Source organism: Crocodylus porosus, unplaced genomic scaffold, assembly GCF_001723895.1.
Source record: "Crocodylus porosus isolate Cpor-Errol unplaced genomic scaffold, CroPor_comp1, whole genome shotgun sequence".
Taxonomy (NCBI): Eukaryota; Metazoa; Chordata; order Crocodylia; family Crocodylidae; genus Crocodylus; species Crocodylus porosus.
The window spans coordinates 85,358,729-85,379,585 of record NW_017728918.1 but is presented as its reverse complement, the minus strand read 5'-3'; the positions used below and the strand labels follow the sequence as shown (position 1 = coordinate 85,379,585).

Genomic DNA, 20,857 nt, shown 5'->3' with positions numbered 1-20,857 from the left:
TTAAAGGGTGTTAGCCCATTTTAAGTACCTTCAAATTCAGGATCAGGCATAATATGGCCCATAGGCCAGATCCAGCCTACCCAATGATTTCATCCGGCCCATGGGCACCCAACAATTAATTGTGCCCTGTCCAGCCTGTGTGTTTTGTTCCCACCCTTGTGCATGGGCAGCCCCCAGCTCTGGCCAGTACTTACAACTTCTGGGTGAGGCCACTGGTTCCGCTGCTACAGCCACAGGGGGACCTACTCAGCTTCCCCTGCCTCCAGTGGCTCCTCTTTGTGTCCCTGCTGCAGTGCTGGCCCCAGGCAGCAGGTAGGGAAGCTGCAGATGGGCAGGAGTGAGGAGCATGGAGCTCAGACTGGCAGGAGTGCAAAGACCATACCCAGCAGTGTGGCAGGACTGTGGAACTAAGGTGGGCAGGGTGTGGGTATGAGAGGCGTGAGGGAGGGTGGGGGTGCAGGTACCCCTGCCAGTGTATAGCTACTGCCATTGGTAGCAGCAGCAGGTGGTGGACCCTCAGGGTGCTCATGGCTTGCTCATGCATGGCCCCCCTGGCAGCATGCAGCTCTAGCAAGTTCTGGGAACTGCACATTGCTGCAAGAAGCGGAGCCAGGCTGGCCCACCTCGATTGCACAGGGCTCACATGCAGCTCCTGGGACTCTCACACTACCAGGGGGAAGCTCTGCACAATAGAACTGGTGGCCTTTTCCACTCCTTTTCACCATGTGTAGGTCCTGGAACTCCACTGGAAGTGGTGGGGAGCCCTGCCCCTTGCTTCTTGGGGGAGCCCCCATGCAGAATTTATGTGACAGGTACACCATTTACCCCATGTGTAGGGGAGAAGGTGCCAAAGAAGAGGCGCCTGATGCAGTGAGAATTGTTGCCCTGCTTGCCTGCACCCCAGGGAGAATTTCAGTTTGAGTTGTTCCTTTTTCTAAGTGGAGACACCTGTATGACCAGTTGGGTAAAAAAGGTGCAGACAGACTGCCCAGGAAGAGCAGAGAGTGCCCTACAGCACATCCAGATCCAACCAAGACCCGAGCCACACACCCGAATGGAAAGGGGTGGGGTGAAGGGGAGGTAAGGAGCCCCACAGAAGAAAAACCTGCTGAGGTACCCAGGATTTGGATGACACTGAACAACATCCTCCAGTAGTACTTCAAGTAACATCAAGTTGTGGCAGGAGAGTGGACCCTGGTGCAACATGCTTAGGCAAGCAGGGCAGGCCAACAGTGACACGGTGAGCATGGGCCTGCCACAAAGCAATCAGTTTGCAGTCCTCCAGTATCCCAGGATGCACACCTCCAAGCCACTCTACCCCTTTCTACCCACCAAAAACCTACTGGTTTCTCACCCCTCAGCCCTCTCATCAACTTCAGAGCAGGGAGACCAGGGAGAAGCATGTTTTACCCAGCTGCATGGCCTTGCTACCCAGCCACTCCACACTCAGCATGGAGCAGCCAGGGCTTCCATGCAGTGGGACCAAGCAGGCAAGAGAAGCAAGCTTTCCCTGGCTCCAGGGTTTCTCCATCAATGGTTATCTGTGGTGATGGGGAAGTATGCCTCCCCACGCCCACCCCTCCTAGCTTTCCATAACCCTACTTCAACTCAACTTGCGGGGCTCCAGAGAAAGCTTTGACCCACATGCTACACCCCTGGCCAGGGGAGAATTTCGGAAAAAGGCCAGGGGGGCTGTGGGAAAATTTCAATTAACCTCATGTAAACTGACCTTGATTGTAGTTTTCCCATGCCTTGCACCCAGCTGAAAGTCACAGGCAGCCCTGAGCAAAGCTTGTGGGGCTGGGATGGGATGGGGGGCCTGAGGTCTAGTTTAGTAATTTTCTTTGCAGGCAATTGGCATGTAGCCAGTTGCCTGAGCTTCACTCACCAGCCCCCTCCCTCCTAGCAGCATGGGAGCATGAAGGACTTGGGGGAGAGTTTGTGCCCTGCTAAGCCTCCCAACCTGGGATAGGACCATGGGGAGATCAACAGGGTTTGCTGCAAACAGTTGGTGCTTGCCAGCCCTCTTCCATCCTGTCCCTGGCCAAGATAGGAATGCATGGCCTCCTGTGCCTCAGCAGCTCCACTTCTTGCCTGCATAACCACCCCCCACCCTGGATCCAATCCCAACCCTGCCAGGCTTCCCAGAGAGAGCAGTGCTAGGGGCCTCACTGGGGCAGACTCACATGAGGCCAGTTGGCTGGGTTCAGCTAAGGGGCTCCCCAGGGCCCAACCCTCCATCATCATGCACAATTTAACACATAAGAGTCTATTTTTTGTTATATTTCAATTAAAAATGCTATAAATAATAACATAAATATGCCTTCCATAACCTTAAATGATTTAATAGACCAAGGTGGGTTGATGCTGAGAGGTTTTCATTGGTGTCTGTGCCTCCCTTTCCCCATGCCAGACAGTCCCATTCTCCACACTGCTGCAGGCTGGTCACTTCATCATGCCTCGGTTTTACTGGCCCTGCAAACCCCCTGTTTCTCAGCTAGCTCTGTCAGTACACCCTCTATGTCATGCAGGAAGCATGTTGGTTCTCAGCTCTGCCCTAGTGTGTGCTCTGTGCGATGGAGCAAGCATGCTGGTTCTCATTCTTGTGCCCCGGCTATTCCTCCTCTTCCCAGCAGCTCCTGCATCCCAGCCAGCATGATCCCTGCCGCTCCTAATTCAACTCTCTACCACTTCTATTTACTTCTTCCTGCCCTTCACTTAAAACAGTTTTTCAAGATTTCTCCCTTCCCACCCATGGTCCTGGCTCAGCTCCTGCTGCTGCAGAGGTAGGGAAGCCACAGACTCCATGCCAGTTTCTCTGCCTCAGAGCTCCATGTCATGCTTCCCCTTCTTCTCCTAGGCAAGAGGAGGAACAGGGTCCTGGCTCCTGTTTATGTCCCTGCTTGCCAGACCCTCTAGTGGTAAGTTACAGTTGTGCAAATGGCATTCAGCCTTAACCTGTGACTGCTTGAAAACTGTTTTAACTTCATAACAGTATAACATTCCACAGATTTAAAATATTGTAAAGGTAACCTGTAACAGCACCCTAAGATACTACAGAACACGATTTCACAACAGCTAACACATTGAGCTGGGAGCTGCCTAAACTAGCCAATGGGAAATGCTGAAGAAAAGGGCGTGTGCCTTTAACTTTATTCCTCTTGAGAGCTGATGTGCTAAAATCAGAAGAGGAGTCACAGCCCCAGGCTTAAATTCCCTAAGTTAACCCTCTAAAAAAAGAAGCAGGTGCCATTTTTAAAAGAATTATGGCAGTGGTGGATGACTTACCTCAAATTTTAATTCTTATTTTATTCTTAGTCTAAATTACATTCTTTTAGAACACTTTAAATGTAATTAAAGGAATTTGGTATATTTAGAAAAATATACAAAATTCAACAAGTGTTTAATGGACTTCATGATACATATTGAATTCGTCATCAGTGAAACTTGATTTTCTTACCACAGTAGAAATAAACAATCTAAAGACGTCAGCACAGGGTTGAGAGTCAGGAATTATTGAGCTTACACCTGGCTCAATGAATAGGCTCAGTAATCATTGGCAAGTCAGCTCTCAGCTCCAACTTCTCTATCCCTAAGCCTGAAGGTTTTGTAAAAGGGTGTAAGGATGATTAATGTGTCAACAATATTTTAATTGGGTGAATTACAATACAAGTAACATTTATCACTAAATAGTAAACAAAGTTTTTAAACTGTCATCCAAATCCAGAGCCTAACCCACACAAATCCCAAAAGACGATAGATATTGCTGACCTAATCAGTAAGAAACCTGCCAAAACTAACATGAGAGATCCAGCTCCACTGATAAGCTTCCAAAGCTTACAAACTTCCTGGATCCTCATGCTCCATGTATCTTACAACTGGGTGGTAAGACTGATAGCTTGGGTAGGATAGGACATAGCTGCATGGGACTGTTGCCCTGCATGCCCCTCAGTTGTCAAGAATTGTAAGTTTTCAGTCTGGATACTCCAGCTAGGACTTTTAAATGTATTTCCTAACTTTAAGTATGAGGATTGGATTAGAGCACCATCCTTTTTTAACTATTCTATTAAGGGCCTAGCCCTGCAAAACTGGATCATCAGTAGTTCCTCCTTTCTTCCCAGCTTCTTTCTGGTTTCCCTGTGTTAGTCACTTTGTTCCTCACTGGTTGCTCTGGAGTAGTGGTGCTCAAACTTTCGGCCCTGAGGGCTAGATGAGTGGTGCATAGGTTGGATCTGGCCCTCTATACCAGGACTTGGCCTTCCGTGGCCTTGACTGGCCCCTGTGTACCAGGATCAGGCCCCATGCCAGCCATGCACTGGGGTCAGGACCTGCACTGCCCTGCATAACTGATGCAGCATGTAGGGCTATGCTATCCAGCTCGTAGGGCTTCCCATGGGTCTTAAAATTTGGCTGTGGGAAGCAGTGACACTACCCCCCTGCAGGACACCCCATGGGCTGAATTACATGATACCAGGGGTGGAATCTGTCTTGCGGGCTCAGGGTTCAGCACTCCTGCTTTGGAGTCACAGTCATAAAGTAACAACATGTAGTTATGGCCTTTTCAGAATTCTTCCTCGGAAATTTTAGAAAATGCCTCAACATTTGGAATTTTTAGGACTTGCAACATCAACATCATTCCTAAGAGCCTTATTTGGTGATCAGAAAGGGAGCAGCTAACAACTGCCTAACCCACTATCCTCTGCCCACAAGCAGACATAACTTCTCCTTCTAAATAGAGATCAGCCATGACAGTATGCAACCCAGGAGGAGCACATTATAAGAACTTTACGTTTTTCTGTCCAAAGCTTCAAAGCATTAATTTAGTCTTAGTGTACCCTTGGAAAAGTAGATATCTGATCTACCATGGGGAAATTAATGTACAAAAAGATGGACTGAATATATCTAGCATCATGAAGGACTAGCATGTTGTAGAATTAGAGAACTAGTCCTGTGCGTTAGCCAAAAACCTGACTGATCTTCTTACTGTCTCCAGATTTGCCCTGTATGTCAGTTTCCTGAACTTTTCCAGCCCAAGGCACGCTTACATTAATAATTTTTCTGCAGCACACATGTTAAGGCATTCCCCCTCCCCATACTTAGCTCATTGTAGCTCATTCCTATGACAAAATTCTGCGGCACAGCTGTTCAGAGGTTTGCAAACTGTGCACCCCCACAGCCAACACACATGCAGCATGTGCAGTAGATGGATTTTCTTCTGGTCAGCTGGATCTCTTTCTCCCCCACAGCCAACACATACACAAGTCATCTGTGACTATCTCATTGATGTGGCTTATTCATTAGTGCTAAGCAGCTGGAGAACTTCTCATTATTCCAAAATTCTCGTGGCACACCAGAGAGCTCTTCGTGCCATGGCACACTGGTTTAAAAACATGGCTGTATGTGACATATTCCACATGTATAGAAAAAAAATTAGGGCTGTCAGTTAATACATGCAATTAACTCAAAAAATTAACGCATGAATTTTTGTAATGAGTGTTAATTACGCACATCCATTTTGACTAGGGATGGGCAAAATATGGCCTACCCTGTGCCATCTCTGGACTCAGCCGGGAGAAGCAGACCAGCTCTGGATCAGCTGGAACTTGCATGCACAGCCCTGACCCTGGCCCACCCTGTGCCTGCTCTGAACTAGCCAGAACCTATGTGAACAGCTCCAACCCCGGCCCACCCCACATCCACTCCAGGTCACCTGCCCACACTGAGCAGTGGTTGTATCGGCAGCAGCCAGGCAAAAACTACTGCTTAGCAAGAGGAAAAAGTGGCCTCTCACCCTTGCTGCTGCAGGGCCCTTCTTGCTGCAGCCTCCTGTAGCCCACACCCAGCAGTGAGGGGGAAGGCCTGTTTTTCCCCTGCACTGAGAAGCAGCTTCTGCCCAGCTATTGCTACTGCTGCCCAGCATGGGAGGGTGAGTCTGGAGTGGGCTGGGGTGGGCTGGGGTTGAGGCTGTTTGCATGGGTTCTGGCTGGTTTGCCACAGCTGGTGCTAGTCTGGAGCAGTGCAGGCTGGAGTTGGAGCTGGGGTTGTGTGCTGTTGGTGGTGACAGGGTGCATGGGCTCCTGGGTGCAGGGTGCTGACTATTGTTTAACTGTGTGATCAAAATTGCGATTATTTGCAACTATTTTTTTTTAATCTTGCAATTAATACCAATGATTTTTAAAAATTGCTTGTCAGCCCTAAAAAAAAAGATTTGCAAATTGTACCCACCTCTCTCCTTCCCCATTTTGCCTAAGGGGAACAGCACTAATTCCTCCTCACCCCACTTGTTATGCATACAAAGTAAGTGCTTAATTTGCATAACAGCATAACAAAATGTCAGCTCCAAACATTACATCGTGATAAATTCTGGTTATATGCATCTTGATTAAATACTTAAACTGCTTTAACTGCACAACAATTTCCAGACTCACTGCACACTTTACTGATTATTTGTACTTTGTAGATTATCAATTGTCAGAAACAGTGAAGTGGAAATAGCCGTCAAAAGCTTGCTACTTGAAGCCTTGAGAAAGGTACATAGGTTTCTGGCTGCTACCGTCCCTTACTGTCAAGGCTTCAAATAGCAGTACCAAGTCCAGTAGTAGAAACTAGTAAAAGCTTTGAAAATGAGAAGAGATAGTCAATTTTGACACTGACAGGGCTATGTACTTAGTGACTTTGTTTACCTGCTGTGGTATTAGCATCCCTGAAACTAACTAGCTTCCCACGAGGCTTCTAATAGGAGTTTGAGCTGCTAATACTACAACAGTGAGTGTGTCTACATGTGCACTTCAATGCACAGTAGCCTATTGTACTGCAAATTAAAGCGGCGCATAAAAAACTGATATTACACTAATATGCAGTAGGGCAGGTTACTGTGCATTGTGTCACCTAAAGAGTGTGGGCTTGAGCTACTGTGCGTTAGTGCAGCGTGATGTGCATGTGTTTAGTGCCTCATATTGGAGGTACTAAATTTAATGTGCATTAGGAAAAGCGCATTAATGCATGTGTAGATGTGCCCAGTGAGATGGCTGTGTACTTAAAAGAGCACTGTTTACACTAAGGTATAATGTAAGTGCTAAAGGTTTGAAAAAATAGCAACACAGATTTTTAAAAACCCAGAGTAAACTCTGTGTGTGGCTAAATTCCAAAAATCATTTTTACATTTGTTTATTCTGTGAACTTGGCAACATCCTTCATGTTTGACCATGGTGAAATCTTTACAGAAACAGCAGTAGCATGACATCTGGTGGGGAAAATCAGAACTGTAAAAAGACATTATAGCCCACTATTAAATAATTGTTCCTCTACACCAGGGCTTGGCCCACACCTGTGGGCCAGATCCTGCCCACAAAGGTCTGATGCAAGGCAGTCTGACACGGGGGATCAGTAGCACAGAGCTGTGCCATGCCATCCATCCTCCCTGCAGCACTCCCCTTCCCTGTGAAGTCCTCTGCTCTACTGCATCTGTTCTTCCGTTGCTGCAGAGGGGTCTGGCATCTGCAGTGGGTGAATTCAGGCAGCTGGCTCTGAAGGAGGGATGGTAAGAGGGGAGGAGGGAGCAGAGACTTCTGGCTTACAGGCAAGACAGATCACAAGTTCCAATCCACACCAGCAAAAGGCTGCTACCTCTGCTCTAAAATACATATTAAAAGGAAATTATTAGTTATGATTCATTTTCCTTAGACTAGTTATGTGCAGAGGGCTGTTCTTCCCACACTCATGTGAAAATGATCAGTGGTTTTACACACTCTCACAAGATCTAGGCAGGACTATTCAACTTCAAAGCAGCCAGGAGTCATATTTCTCAAAGAATTTAGGAACTTCAGGAGAGGTGCAGGGCTGTGGATACTAAATGGAGGTAGGTACCTCCAAGCAGCTGTTAGACACAGGGGTGGGACTTATGACATACCCGTCATAAATATTTCCTAATATCCAACTTCCACAGATCTCCACTCAGCAAGCTGGCAGCTTTGAGGCTCACCTATGCAGTTTATGGCTTAGCACAGCAGCACTTAAACCCCTTTGTTAATTTGATGCAAACCATCTAGCTGCTAAAATGAGCTGGGGCTCTGGAGACACCCACTAGCAACGTTTGTAGCCTGGACCAGGCCTCTTCGAATCATAAAAAAATTCAGCTTGGAAGGGACCTCAGGAGAACATCTAGTCCAATGTTGCTCAACCCAGGGGTCACAAGAATATATGAAAGGGTAGGAAACAAATTTTAGAAATGGATACCCGTTTAAAGGAGAAAAACATGTTAAGCCAGGGCTTCTCTCCTGCAAGCTCCCGCCTGCGAGGCCCCCCCGCCAAGCCCCACACTGGGGCAGTGAGCCAGGAGTAAGTGGCACTGGGTCGGGACTGGCCATCCATGTTTACAAATGGGTCCCTGGTAGAACAAAGGTTGAGAACCACTGATCTAGTCGCACCGTCTGCTCAAGGCAGGAGGACCATGTGCAACTAGATCATCCCAGCCAAGACCGGGTTTTAAAAAACTGAGGATGGAACTTGCAGAGGTAGCCTGCCCCGCTGCTTTACTCCTGCCCGCTCCCCACCGCAGCAGGCGCAGCAACAGGGCAGGGGAAAAGCAGGGGCTGCCTCGGCGAGTACAGACCCCTCGAAGCAGGGGGGTTATTTTTGCCCCCTCCATTCAGGGCTCGCCCTAATCAGGCGCCTGTTTGCGGGTGACAGGCTCTACAGTGCAAGCGGTCAGGCAGCCCCCGGCAGACAGGAGCGAGTGGTTGCAGGGCCTGACACCACAATGCGCAGCCGCGAACAGGAGGAGAAGAAGAGAAAAGCCCCAAGACTAACGATACCTCCCGCCTTCCCCTTTTGTGAAGTCACTTCCCCCGCCGCCGGTTCCGGCTTCCGGCGCCCCGGACAGGAGGTAAGGGCAGGTGGGGCGGGGGGAGTTTTCCGCTTGGGCGGAAGTGGCTGTTCACGTGGTGGACGGGGGGCGCGCTGAGTGGCGGAGCGGGCTGAGGTCTCGCACACGCGCGCGGCCGAGCCGCGCTGGGGGAGCCGCAGGTAACGGTCCTCGCGCCCGCCCCTCCCCCACCCCCGCAGCGCCCGGCGCCGTGGAGGCAGGGGGCGGGGCCGCCAGCGGGGGGTGGGGAACGGCGACCAAGCTGCGGCTGGGGTCGGGAATGGGGCTGAAGGCTGGGATGGGATGGGATGGGATGGGCTGGGCATGGGGCCGCCTGCTCTGTTGCTCGGCTTTTTGTTTCCTGCCCTGGGCTCCCGGCCTGCTCTGCTGCTCTCCTTTTTTACCCCACCCTGCACTCCATTTTTTAGGGGTGTAGTTTGTAGCTGTGTTGCTGTAAGGACATGGGCAGACCAAGTTCTTGGAGTAAATCCACCCTCTTTTATTAAACCAACTCCACTAGTTGGAAGAATTCTTAGGAAACTTTTGGGCACAAACACCGTTTGTCAGGCTGAGGAAGTGCCCTGCTTTCTCCTCCCAGCCTGCTCTTTGTTCCCTGCCCTGTGCTCCCAGCCTGCCCTGCTTTCTGCTCTCTCTTGCCTTTGCCACTGGTGCTGCCTGTCCCCTCCCCAGTCTGCAGTGCGCTGCTCAGGGAGTGTGCCCATGTCACAAGTGCCACAGGCCAGCCCTCCCTAGATGATGTGAATGTTGAAAGTGCTTTATCATTGCCATCACCGTCTTGTTACACATACTGATAGTAAAGCAGACAGTTAACTTTGCTTAACCTTTTTAAATCAGAGTTCAGCTTCCTAATCTTCTGCTTTTGCAGCCAAGTTACAGCTATACATCCAGCTGGCTTTGTTGAGATTAACATATTAGTAATTTAGTAAATATAACTGGGTACCTCTGTTCTTGTTTGACATTATGAAAAGGGTCTGGTGTCATTTTTATTTCTTTTGTTTAAAGAAAAATTAATCTTGCTGGTTCTTTTTTTTTTTTTTTTGTGGGTTCAATAGAGGGTAGTTCTGGTTGAAGCAACTTAGTCTACATGTGCTTCAGTATCCATTGGAAGAATGACAGATGACAAAGATGTACTTCGAGATGTGTGGTTTGGACGAATACCGACCTGTTTCACTCTGTATCAAGATGAAATAACTGAAAGGGAAGCTGATCCCTATTATGTAAGTACAATGAAGGTAGATAGGCATTACATCTGTATGTGCCTGCTTGAAATTTCTCTTTGGCATTTTGATACCTCTTGTGGAAATACTGTTTTTAATTCAAGCAAAAGTAGCAACTTTAATTTAAATGGAAGCCAAATGAAGCTAGGCTCCTTTTTCAATAGCACGTGCTCTAGGCTTGACCTGGAAAGGTTTGGATGACATAGGTGTTTGAAATACGTAGTTTCATAGTTGTTACGGGCTGGGAAGGACCTTGCAGATCTTTGTGTGCAGCCCCCTCTGCACTTGGGCAGGAAATTCTGCTGGGGTCAGATGACCCCAGCAAGGTGGGTATTGAAGATCACCAGGGTGGATGACTGTACCACCTCTGTGGGGGAGACTGTTCCAAACCCTTGGCACTCAACTTGTAAAGAAGTTTTTCCTTATGTCCAGTCTGAAGCAATCCTCAGTCAGTTTGTGCTCATTGTTTCTTGTTGTCCCCTGGGGGGCCTTGGTGAATAGAGACTCTCCCAGGCCCTGGCGCATGCTAATATACTTACAGGCTGCCACCAAGTCTCCTCTGAGTCTCCTGTTCTTCAGGCTGAGCAGTCCCAAGTCTTTCAGTCTCTCCTCCTATGTTCTGCTCCCTAGGCTTCTAGAGAATGTGCATGGCCCTCCTTTGGACTCTCTTGAGCTACAAACAAATCACCTCCCTGAATCCTTACTGACCTTGCTAATGCTCCACCATTATGCCTATTTGTGAAGCTCTTTTAGTGAGACTTTCATGTTCATTTGAGATTCTGTAATTGTCATGTGTCTGTTTGTCCATTGTGTACAACTAATGTGCATAACGTGCATTAGTAAGCCTGCTGGTTTAAATGGGTAAGAACGGTCATATCCAGAAAGTGGTATGTTAGGAGAGAGATTTTCAAGAACAAGGAAATAAGTAATAGTTCTATTCTAATTTTACTTAATTTTGTAAAATGTCTAGGTAAGTGTTTGGGGTATTGGGATCAGGGAAAAAAAAAAGAGGGAAAGATTATTTCATTTATAGCCTGAGAGTGCTGGTTGTAGCAATCAGAGTTAATATAGTATGCAGCACTTAGAATGCTTTATAGATGATCATTTATAGAGGCTACTTGTTGATTCAGTGAGTTAAGTGCAGGATTTACTTAAATATTTGAAATACAGCAAGTAAGTGCAGAAGACAATTTTATAATATGTTTTCATAGTTTCATAATTATTAGGGTCAGAAGGGACCTATTAGATCATTAAGTCTGATCCCCTGCCCTGGGCAGGAAAGAGTGCTGGGGTCAGATTACCCCAAGTCAGGCGTCTGTCCAATCTCCTTTTGAATATTACCAAGGAAGGGGACAACACCACCTCCCTCTGAAGCCTATTCCATATTTTGGCGACCCTCACTGTAAAGAACTTTTTCCTGATGTCAGCCTGAATTTGTTCTCTTTTGTCCGTTGTTTGTAGTTACCCCGACTGTCGCCCTGGTAAACATTGTATCCCCCACTTCCTGCTGACCCCCTGCCAATGAGTTTGTAGGTGGTCACAAGATCACCTCTCAGCCTCCTCTTGTGGAGGCTAAAAAGGTTCAGGTCTCCCAGTCGGTCCACATAGGGTTTTTTCTGTAGGCCTTTAACCAGACAGGTGGCCCTCCTCTGAACACTTTCCAGGTTATCCACATCCCTCCTGAAGTGTGGCGACCAATACCGGATGCAGTACTCCAGCTGTGGCCTGACCAATGCCGCATAGAGGCGAAGTATCACCTCCCTAGACCTGTTCGTGATGCACCTACTTATGCAAGAAAGAGTGCGGTTAGCTTTACTTATTACCTTATCACATTGGTGACTCATGTTCATTTTGGAGTCGATTTTGACTCCAAGGTCACTTTCCGCAGTTTTGCTGCTTAGAATGGTCCCTCCCAGGCTGTAGGAGTGCTGATGATTCTTTCTTCCGAGGTGCAACACATGACAGTTATCCTTGTTAAACTGCATCCTATTCTGTTCCGCCCATCTCCCCGGCCTGTCCAAATCTACTTGGATTTACTCCCTTCCCTCTAGTGTGTTTATCTCCCCCCATAGTTTTGTGTCATTAGCAAACATGGACAGGGTGTTTACTACTCCTTCATCCAAGTCACTGATGAAGATATTGAATAGTACTGGTCCCAGGACAGAGCCTTAGGGGACTCAGATGCCTACATTTCTCCAGGTAGAAACCGACACGTCTACCACCACTCTCTGGGTGCGTCCCATAAGCCAATTTTCTACTCACTGGACTGTAATACTGCAGTTTTTTAGTTTATTTATATGAACTGCATGTGACATTTGTGTCGAAGGCCTTTTTAAAGTCTGGGTAAACAACATCTACCTCTGGTCCCTCATCCAAGCATTTTGTGACCCGGTTGTAAAATGAAGCTAGGTTGTTCAGACAGGATCTGCCTGCTATGAACTCATGCTGATTGCCCCTTAGCATTGTTTTACCTGCTGGTCTGCCGCAAATGTGATCTTTAACTATTTTCTCAAAGGTCTTGCCAAGAATAGAGGTGAGGCTAACCGGCCTATAGTTACCTAGTTCCTCCGTCCTCCCCTTCTTGAAAATAGGGACCACATTGGCCCTTTTCCAGTCCTCTGGAGTTTGTCCTGAGCTCCATGGGTGCTTGAACAATTGTGCCAGTGGGTCTACTATGACTCCAGCTAATTCCCCAAGTACCCTAGGGTGAAGATCATCAGGGCCTGTTGACTTAAATACATTCAGTCCCTCCAGATGCCCCCATACTAGGTCTGCATGAACTGCTGGTGGGTTGGCATCTATCCTGGGCTTGCCTAAAGTTCTAATAGGATGCGTATTTGTATTCATGTCCAGGAACACGGATGCAAAGAATTCATTTAGAATCTCTGCTTTAGCCATCCTATCTGTTACCAGTTGTCTTTGTTCTGAAGTGGTCCTAAGTTATCCTACATTTTCTTTTTGCTGCCTGTGTACTTAAAAAAATGACTTTTTGTTATCCTTGACTTTTGTTGCCAGCCTAAGCTCCATCTCTGCTTTGGTTCTCCTCGCTGCTTCCCTGCAGGCTCGAGCCAAGCAGGTGAACTCCTCCTTGGTGACTGCCCCCTGTTTCCATAGCATGTAGACCTCTTTTTTCCTCACCAGGCTATCCTGGATTTCCCTGCTCAGCCAAGAGGGTTTCTTTGCTTTTTTGTCCCCCTTTATGTGGACTGGGATAGTTTTTTTTGTGCCTGCAAGGTTAGTCCCTTGAGAAGCACCCACCCTTCCTGGACTCCCATCTCTGCGAGGCTATTACCAGTCAGTCCCTTCCTAACTAATTTCCTGAGTTTACCAAAGTTGGCCTTCCTGAAGTCCAGTACTTCTGCTGTACTAGTTATCTTCCCCACCTTTTGGTGGTCACTATCCCCTAGGTTACTTTGTACCTGCATATCCCCCACCAAGTCATCCCCTGTGGCTAGTACCAAGTCTAGCAAGGCATTACCCCTGGTGGGGACGTGTACCCCTGTGATAGGTGAAGGTCCTGTAAGGAGGTTAAAAATTTTACGTGAACGGACAGACCAGGCTGCCTGCTTCTCCCAGCAGATGTCTGGGAAGTTTAAGTCCCCCATGACAACCAGGTCCTTTGAGCGCACTGCCTCTGAGAGCTGCCTTGAGAATTCTAGGTTTAACTCATCCGCCTGGTGTGGGGGTCTGTAATAGACCCCTCCTACTAGGTCTCTTTCTCCCCAGCCCCCAGTAATTTGACCCATAATACCTCAATTTGCCCTTCTTGTCCCAATATGACTATGGAAGATGTATATTGTTCCTTAATATAGAGAGCAATTCCCCCCTCTTTTTTTTCTGTCCTGTGTGTACAGCCTGTAGCCCTCAATGCCCACTGCCCAGTCATGGGTAAGATCCCAACAGGTTTCTGTTAGCTCAACCAGGTCGAATTCTTTATTTGCAAGCAGGAGCGCAAGTTCCTTCTGCTTGTTCCTCATGCTCCTAGCTTCAATGTAGAGGCATCTAAGCCCCCCAGTAGATGCCCTTGCTAATCTCCCATTCTGTTGCCTAGCGGGGCCCTTGTTACTTACCTGAACTGCTGTAGTGCATGACTCTTGGTTCTTTGTATCTGGTCTCTCCCTGTCATCATCATCCCTGTCCCCTGACGAACCTAGTTTTAAAGCCCTGCGAAGGAGATCAGCTAACCTGTAAGAGAAGAGACTCCTGCCTCCTGGAGAGAGATGTAGTCCATCTTGCCCGAACAAGGCCGTATCCTGGAAGTACAGGTCGTGATCAAGGAAACCAAATTCTGTGCAGTGGCACTAGCTCCGAAGCTATGAATTGACTTCTCTAGTGCAGTTGCTGAGGTGCTATCCTTGACCTCTGACTGGTAGAATGGTCATCTGTGCTTCTGAACCTCTGAGCCTGGTTCCCAGCTCCATGTAGTCACTCGTGACCCTGCCTGGACTACTCTGGGCTGCGTCATTTGTTCCCACATGGATGAGGACCATGGAATAGTAGTCGGCCTGATCAGGTCTGGAATCCTTGCTGTGACATCACGAATCTGGGCTCCGGGCAGGCGGCATACCTCCCCGTTCCATGGGATCTGGGTGGCAGATGGCTCCCTCCATTCCTCACAGGAGGGAGTCACCTACCACAATGACCCAATGTCTTCTCCTCCGGCTGCTTGGTTCTCTCTCAATTGGCTTGGTGGTATCTCTTGGTGTGGCCTCTACTACTGTGGTCTTTGGCAGTGACACCAGTGCCTCAAGTCTGTTCTCCAGCTGAACACAGGGACTTGCCCTGGCTTTGCGAGGTCTTGTCCTCGAGGTTACTGTCTGCCATCTGGCCTCATCAGCTCTCTCCTGTGATGCCTTCCCTTCACGTGTGTGGACCTGCAGAGAATGGAAGTACCCATCAACCTCAATCACCTTGATCCCCCGCAGCCTGCTCACCTCTGCCTGGAGTTCCCTCACCGGCCCCTCCAGGGCCTCAATCTGGGCATGTGTGAAACAAGTGAGGGGACCTCCTGCCCCTCCACTACCCCCGGGCCCTCGTGGACCCGCTAGGCAACCCCTGTAGGCAGGGGGCCAGAGTGCTGCTGTCCCACCCAAGGGCTCTGTCTGGGTGGAGGCCTCAGCGGAGCCCTGGGTGGAGGCAACATCAGGGCAGGGTCCCTGCCTGCGCTCTGAGTCACCACCCCAATTAAAGTTTCTCTTATACACTCACCTGAGGGCTCTGTAGACTCTGTCTGAAGCCTCTGAGTCTGATGCGTGGAGTCTTTGGCCCCTGCTGCTCTCTTCCCTGCACAAACTCCAGCACACTCTTTGACAAGTGCGCCTGTTTGCCGGCCTGTTTGTGTGGCTCAGGAGCGCAGCTGTTTTTAACATACCCTATTTTCTCATGTACAACACACACACCTTTCACCCCCAAATCAGCACCCTTTGCTGCTCTTCCCCCAAATAGAGGTGTATGTATTAAGTGGGAGAGCTGTTTTTTTGCTGGGGTTGGAAACATCCTGGTTTGATTCCTGCTCCACAGTTGCAGCAGCTGTGGTATTATGTAGTATTTCAGGGATCCTGATTTTCCGTAATAAAAAATCTCAAATTCTCTGATTAAACCCCCCAAAATCTGTGATTAAAATTAAAGGTGCCCCCCCCGCCCTACTCGTGCCCCTTCCTCCCTGCTACCTGGTCCTGCTGGAGGGGGCCCCCAGCTGCCAGAGCAATGGGGCCAAGGACCCAGCTTTACAGCTCCCTGCCCCCAACAGAAGTCAGCAGCTGTTGCAGCAGAAGGAGCATGGAGCCATCTCCCCCACTGCTGCCTGCCTGCCATGGGCTTGGGCAGGGGCAAGGCTCCCGGCTGCAGCGTGCACTGGGGGGGGGGTGGAACCCATGCCCCCCAGATCTGTGGGGGGGGTGGGGGCAGGGCAGGTGTGTGCTGCAGATTCATGCTTCCTGCCCTGCTGCTGTCCCCTGGGGCCTCCTCAGTGCAGCGTGCGTGACTCAGCGTGGCAGGGCACAGCAGGACCATGCAGGAAAGCTGCTTGCATCTGTGAGCTCTGCGATGCCCTGGACACACTTCCTCTGGAGGCGGGGGCAGCAGTGATGTGCACAACCCTGTGCTGCTGCCCCCATGCACACAGGGGAAGTGTGGCCAGGGCAGCACAGTGGCAAGTAGCTTTCCTGTGCAGCCCCACTGTGCTGTGCCACACACCGGGTTTTACACACTAGCCCCAGGGCAGAGGCCCTTGGGGAAGGCAGCAAGATGGGAAGCATGAGCCTGCAGCACACACCTGCCCTGCCCCCACCCTGCGCACAGATCTGGAGAGTGCAGGTTTCCTCTGTCCTCCTGGGAGTGTGTGCTGCAGCAGGGAGCCGGCTCCACCCCCACCCCTGGACAAGGCCCAGCCTGTAGTGCATGGACTGGGAGCTGCATGCTGTCAGCCGAGTGGGCTGTGTACCTCTTTGTTGGGCTTCCTTCACTCCTGTGGGAAGCCACACATGGAGGCATGAAGCTCACCTGGCCCAGCTAGCCCTGCAGTGCATAGGCCAGGAGCCACAAGCTGTTGGCCTGCTCAGGCTCAGTGCACGCTTCCTTGCATGTGGCTTCCCTGAAGGGCTGATAGCACACCACTCCAAGTCCACGCACTGCCAGCCGGGTGAGCACTCCATGTGGGGCTTTCCTGAACACCTCCCCACTCCCTCAGACCGCAGCTAGCTTCCTGCAGGAGTGCCCGCCCGCATGGACTGCATGGACCTGAAGCCACATGGACCTGGCGCTGCATGGACCTGGAGCAGCACACCATTGGCCCTTCAGGGAAGCTGTGCAGGGAAGCTCAGAGCCCGCTCAAGCCAACAGCATGCCATTGGCTTTGTGGCCACTCCTGCACAAAGCTGGCTGGGGTCTGAGGGAGCGGGAGGTGTTGGGGAAAGCCCCACATGGAGTGCCTGCGTGGCCAGTGGTTTGTTTGCCAGGAGCGATGTGCTGTCAGCCTGAGTGGGCTCTGCTTCCCTGTGCAGCTTCCCTGTGCAGCTTCCCTTAAGGGCCGATAGCATGCTGCTCTTGGTCCATATGCCAGTGATGGACACTCCATGGGGGGGCTTCCCCCAGCACTTCTCTGCTCTCTCAGCCACACCTACTGCCCCCCACGTGCCCCACTAGCTCTTCCCTCAGCCCTGGCAGTTGCCCACACCCACACCTGCCCCACTAGCTCTTCCCTCAGCCCTGGCAGTCACCCACACCCACACCTGCCACCCAGGGCCCCGCTCAGCCCTGCTGGTGGCCCCAGCCATGACCCACAATCCCCCAGCCCAGCCCCAATCTCCTGCAAGCCCCACTTATCTTAGGCTCTAAGAATGAACAGTGAGCCTGAGCCAAGCCTTGGGTGGCTGAGAGCCTCAGGGCCCACCCTTTTCCCCTCTCCTTCCCCTCCGGATAGGGCTGGGGGTTTCCCACCCTTTTTTGCAATTAGTTCTTGCTGACTGGAACTCTGCCACCTGCAGAGCTCTTTGCAAAAGTGGGAAATTCGCGGCTATCGCTGTTTTTCCATGGGAAAAGGAAAACTCAAATCCCTGGGTTTATCAGCTGAGAGAGGTAATGGACTTAATGTCTCATTGTTCAGTACTGCACAGGTATCAGTGATGGCCTCTTCTTTTTAATGGTCTTGATTGTTCCACTAATCAGACTAATCTTTGCTAGGGCAACTTTGCTATCTGCTGGCTACTTTCCAGTCTCTCTTCAGCTTAGATACTTTGGGTGCAGAAAGCAGTGACAATTTTTGCCTGATCTGGCCACAGAAAGCAGTTTATAGCTGTGACCAAACACAAGTGCAGGGCTGCAGACAGCTTAAAAAATGGCTGATTAGATGAAAATCTGACTTCTCATTGCATGACGTATCAAATTAAGACGTTTCAAAATGTAGTGTTTTTTGTAACTTGTGTCCCAGCTTGTTGCTGTTTTCAGAATGGGAAGGGGGAAAGGGAGGAAAAGAAGTTCAGTCTGGGGGTTTTTCAGCCCCCCTGGAGGGTGGGATGGGTGTATTGGAGTCCCCACTAAGGTGGGGGGGGCTCTAATTCACCCACCCCAACCTTCAGCACCAACACCATTCTGAAAACAACAAACACTAGTGGAGAGCCCTGACCATTGTTATGGCTGCAGGCTCCCAGCCTACAGCTAGATACTCTTCCCCCACTTCCCCCCACCCCCACTGCACTAACGGTGAACTTTTATTTGCTTTGGGGTAATGTTGTAACTAGCGATCATGGTTTTCCATGATAAAAAAAAAAAAAAGTGGCAAATTCTGTGATTTAAACCCCCCAAAATCTGTGATTAAAATGAAAGCATCTCCCAGCCCTGCTGGTGCCCCTCACCCCTTGCCCCACTTGGAGGGAAAGCTGCTTGCCGTTGTGAGCTCCATGGTGACCTGGCAACGTGTCTTCTATGCGCATGGTAGAAGCAAGGGGCACAACCCCCGCTGCCACCCCTGCTACAGCCACACACATGGGGGATGCCTCCCCAGGGCAGTGTGGAGCTTGCAGTGGCAAGCAGCCTTTTTGTGCAACCCTGCTCTGCCCTACAGTGCTGGATTGTACCTGTTAGGCTACAGGGACCCTGACAGAGGGCAGCAGGACTGGAGCTTAAGCCCACAGCGTGCATCCACCCCCGTCTCACACAGAGATCTAGGGGGCACAGGTCCCCCTGCTCTCTGGGAGTGTGCACAGTGGCAGGGAGTCGGCTCCACACCCCATCCCCTGAACGAGTTGCCTGTGGCCCCATCCTGCTCCCTGCTGCGGCCCCAAGGCCCACGCACTGCCTGGGTGTACAGCAGTCCCAGTCCCAGCCCTGCCCAGCTCCCTCCCTCCCTCCCTCCCTCCCTATGGGAACCTTTATTCCCACTGCCACTTTCCTGGAGGAGCTGCTCTCCAAGCTGCCTGGATGCCACGTGCATATACAAACATGGTACCCCGTGCCTGACTGCCTCCTCCTGCTCCCTCGCAACACCTTGTGGGCTGGAACTCCTGCCAGCCTGCAGAAGGCTTGTGGCAAAGCTGGAAAATCTGTGGGTTTCTCTGCTAAAATGAGAAATCCATGTTTTACTCCAGTAAGGGGGAAAATCTGCATTTTACTCTGTTTTTCAGTTGGAAATGGAAAACCCAGATTCCTGGTTGTAACTCGGAATGCTTTCCAAAAATTGTTCTGAATTACAGCTGGGAATTAAAGCTGTACTTCTGTCTGCACCTTTTAACTCTTTAGCTCTTTTCAGAATCATAAGATTTTGAGACTAGCAGCAGCTAGAAATTCAGCTTTAGTTGTGCAGAAAACGGAGAGTGAAAACAGCTGAAGATTAGGCTGACTCACCTAATGCAGTTAAATTATGCAGCCATATCTGAAAAAAAATCTTTTTTCTTCGTTCTGCCTTTCAGCAACAAGTTGTGCGTTATATCCGGGGGCATACTGTGTGCCAGGAAAAAGGTACTTTATTTTGTGTATTCAACTGTTGGAAATTCTTAAACCTTATATTTACATTTTTTGTGAAGAGAAGATATCCGTGCTAAAAGTATTTCTTCCCTACATTAGTAGCACAGAGGAAAGTAACTTAATATTGCTTCTTAACTTTTTGTGTTTCTTTACTTTATGCATTTCACTTTTACCTTTCTTTATATCAAGGTTTTATTCCTCTTTGCTCAGTACTATTTAGGTTCCAGATATTGTAGGATGAAGTTAAAAAGTGTGTATTTTAAGATTGATGAGACTGTATTTCTGGTTTAATGATTAGGATGAAGCCTAAATGGAGAAAGTAGTAATACCTCAGACACTACTGTGACTTAGGAAATAAACTAATGTAAAAAGATTGACTCTGACTCTATCATAATATAAGTTTTGTAAATACAAAGGAATATTTCTATTGAGTATAGATTTTTAAAAAGAGTATCATTCTCTGTGCTGTTTGTGTTGCCCTGTGGGATCAGGCCAACTTTCAGGATCTTAACATTGTGCTGTTAGACAGGAGGGTGTGACACAGGTTTTGCTACTGTTCAAGAGACTTATGTATCCCTTTCTTAACATCCAGAGAAAAAGCAACTAATTTTATCATAAGCCATGCTCATTCTGACTTGAGAAATAACTTTACTCCATGTCTTTAGTAGGTTCTTTGTCCTGTAGCTGTTTTTGGTGAACTTCTTCAAAATGATTCGAAAGACTTTGTGCAACCTGGAATTGCATTCTCTAGAAAAGTTGGTCATTCTTCTGTCTCGCCTTTAAAAGGTCCTAGGTCCTTTGCTCCTCAGGTCATCCTTGGGCAGCAGCAGGTCTGCTGTTAGAAGCTTTTCTTCATGTCAGAAAAAAAGGTTATATGAATTGGCAGGATCACTGATCCACAGGTCACTTAAAACTTCAGTCCGCTTCATTCCTCTCTTGTACCATATGTTTCATAGTAGTTTCATAGTTTCTAGGGTCAGAAAGGGACCTGAGTAGATCATCTAGTCCGACCCCCTGCCATGGCAGGAAAGAGTACTGGGGTCAAACGTTTCAGGTAACAGATTCTAACAAAGTTGGCTTCAGCCCATGAAAGCTTGTGCTCTATATATAGATCTTAATCAGTTAGTCTGTAAAGGTAACTAAGTCTTCCCTGCCTTTTAGATGAAGGTGCATATACCTACCCTGTCTTCTGACTTATTTTATAGTAACATGGCTAACTACCTTTCTCAGGTAACAGCAGGGTGGATTGATTTAAATCAAGTTCATTTAAATATTAAATCAGGAGGCCAAAAGCCTG

The 20,857-nt window shown here is 49.1% G+C and overlaps 1 protein-coding gene across 2 annotated transcripts in view; it reads left to right on the top strand.

Annotated features, from left to right (window-relative positions):
• The first annotated feature begins 8,942 nt into the window (after positions 1–8,942).
• ATG5 (autophagy related 5) overlaps positions 8,943–20,857 on the top strand; it is a 147,893-nt gene continuing 135,978 nt past the window's right edge. The window contains exons 1-2 of one of the 2 annotated variants that reach the window (XM_019537828.1): positions 8,943–9,024; positions 9,937–10,101. In XM_019537828.1, coding sequence (XP_019393373.1) covers positions 9,994–10,101 — 108 coding nt within the window. In that variant the 5' untranslated portion in view covers positions 8,943–9,024; positions 9,937–9,993. Of the gene's footprint in view, positions 9,025–9,936; positions 10,102–20,857 lie in introns of those variants that run through there. The other variant, XM_019537829.1, reaches the window with a different exon arrangement.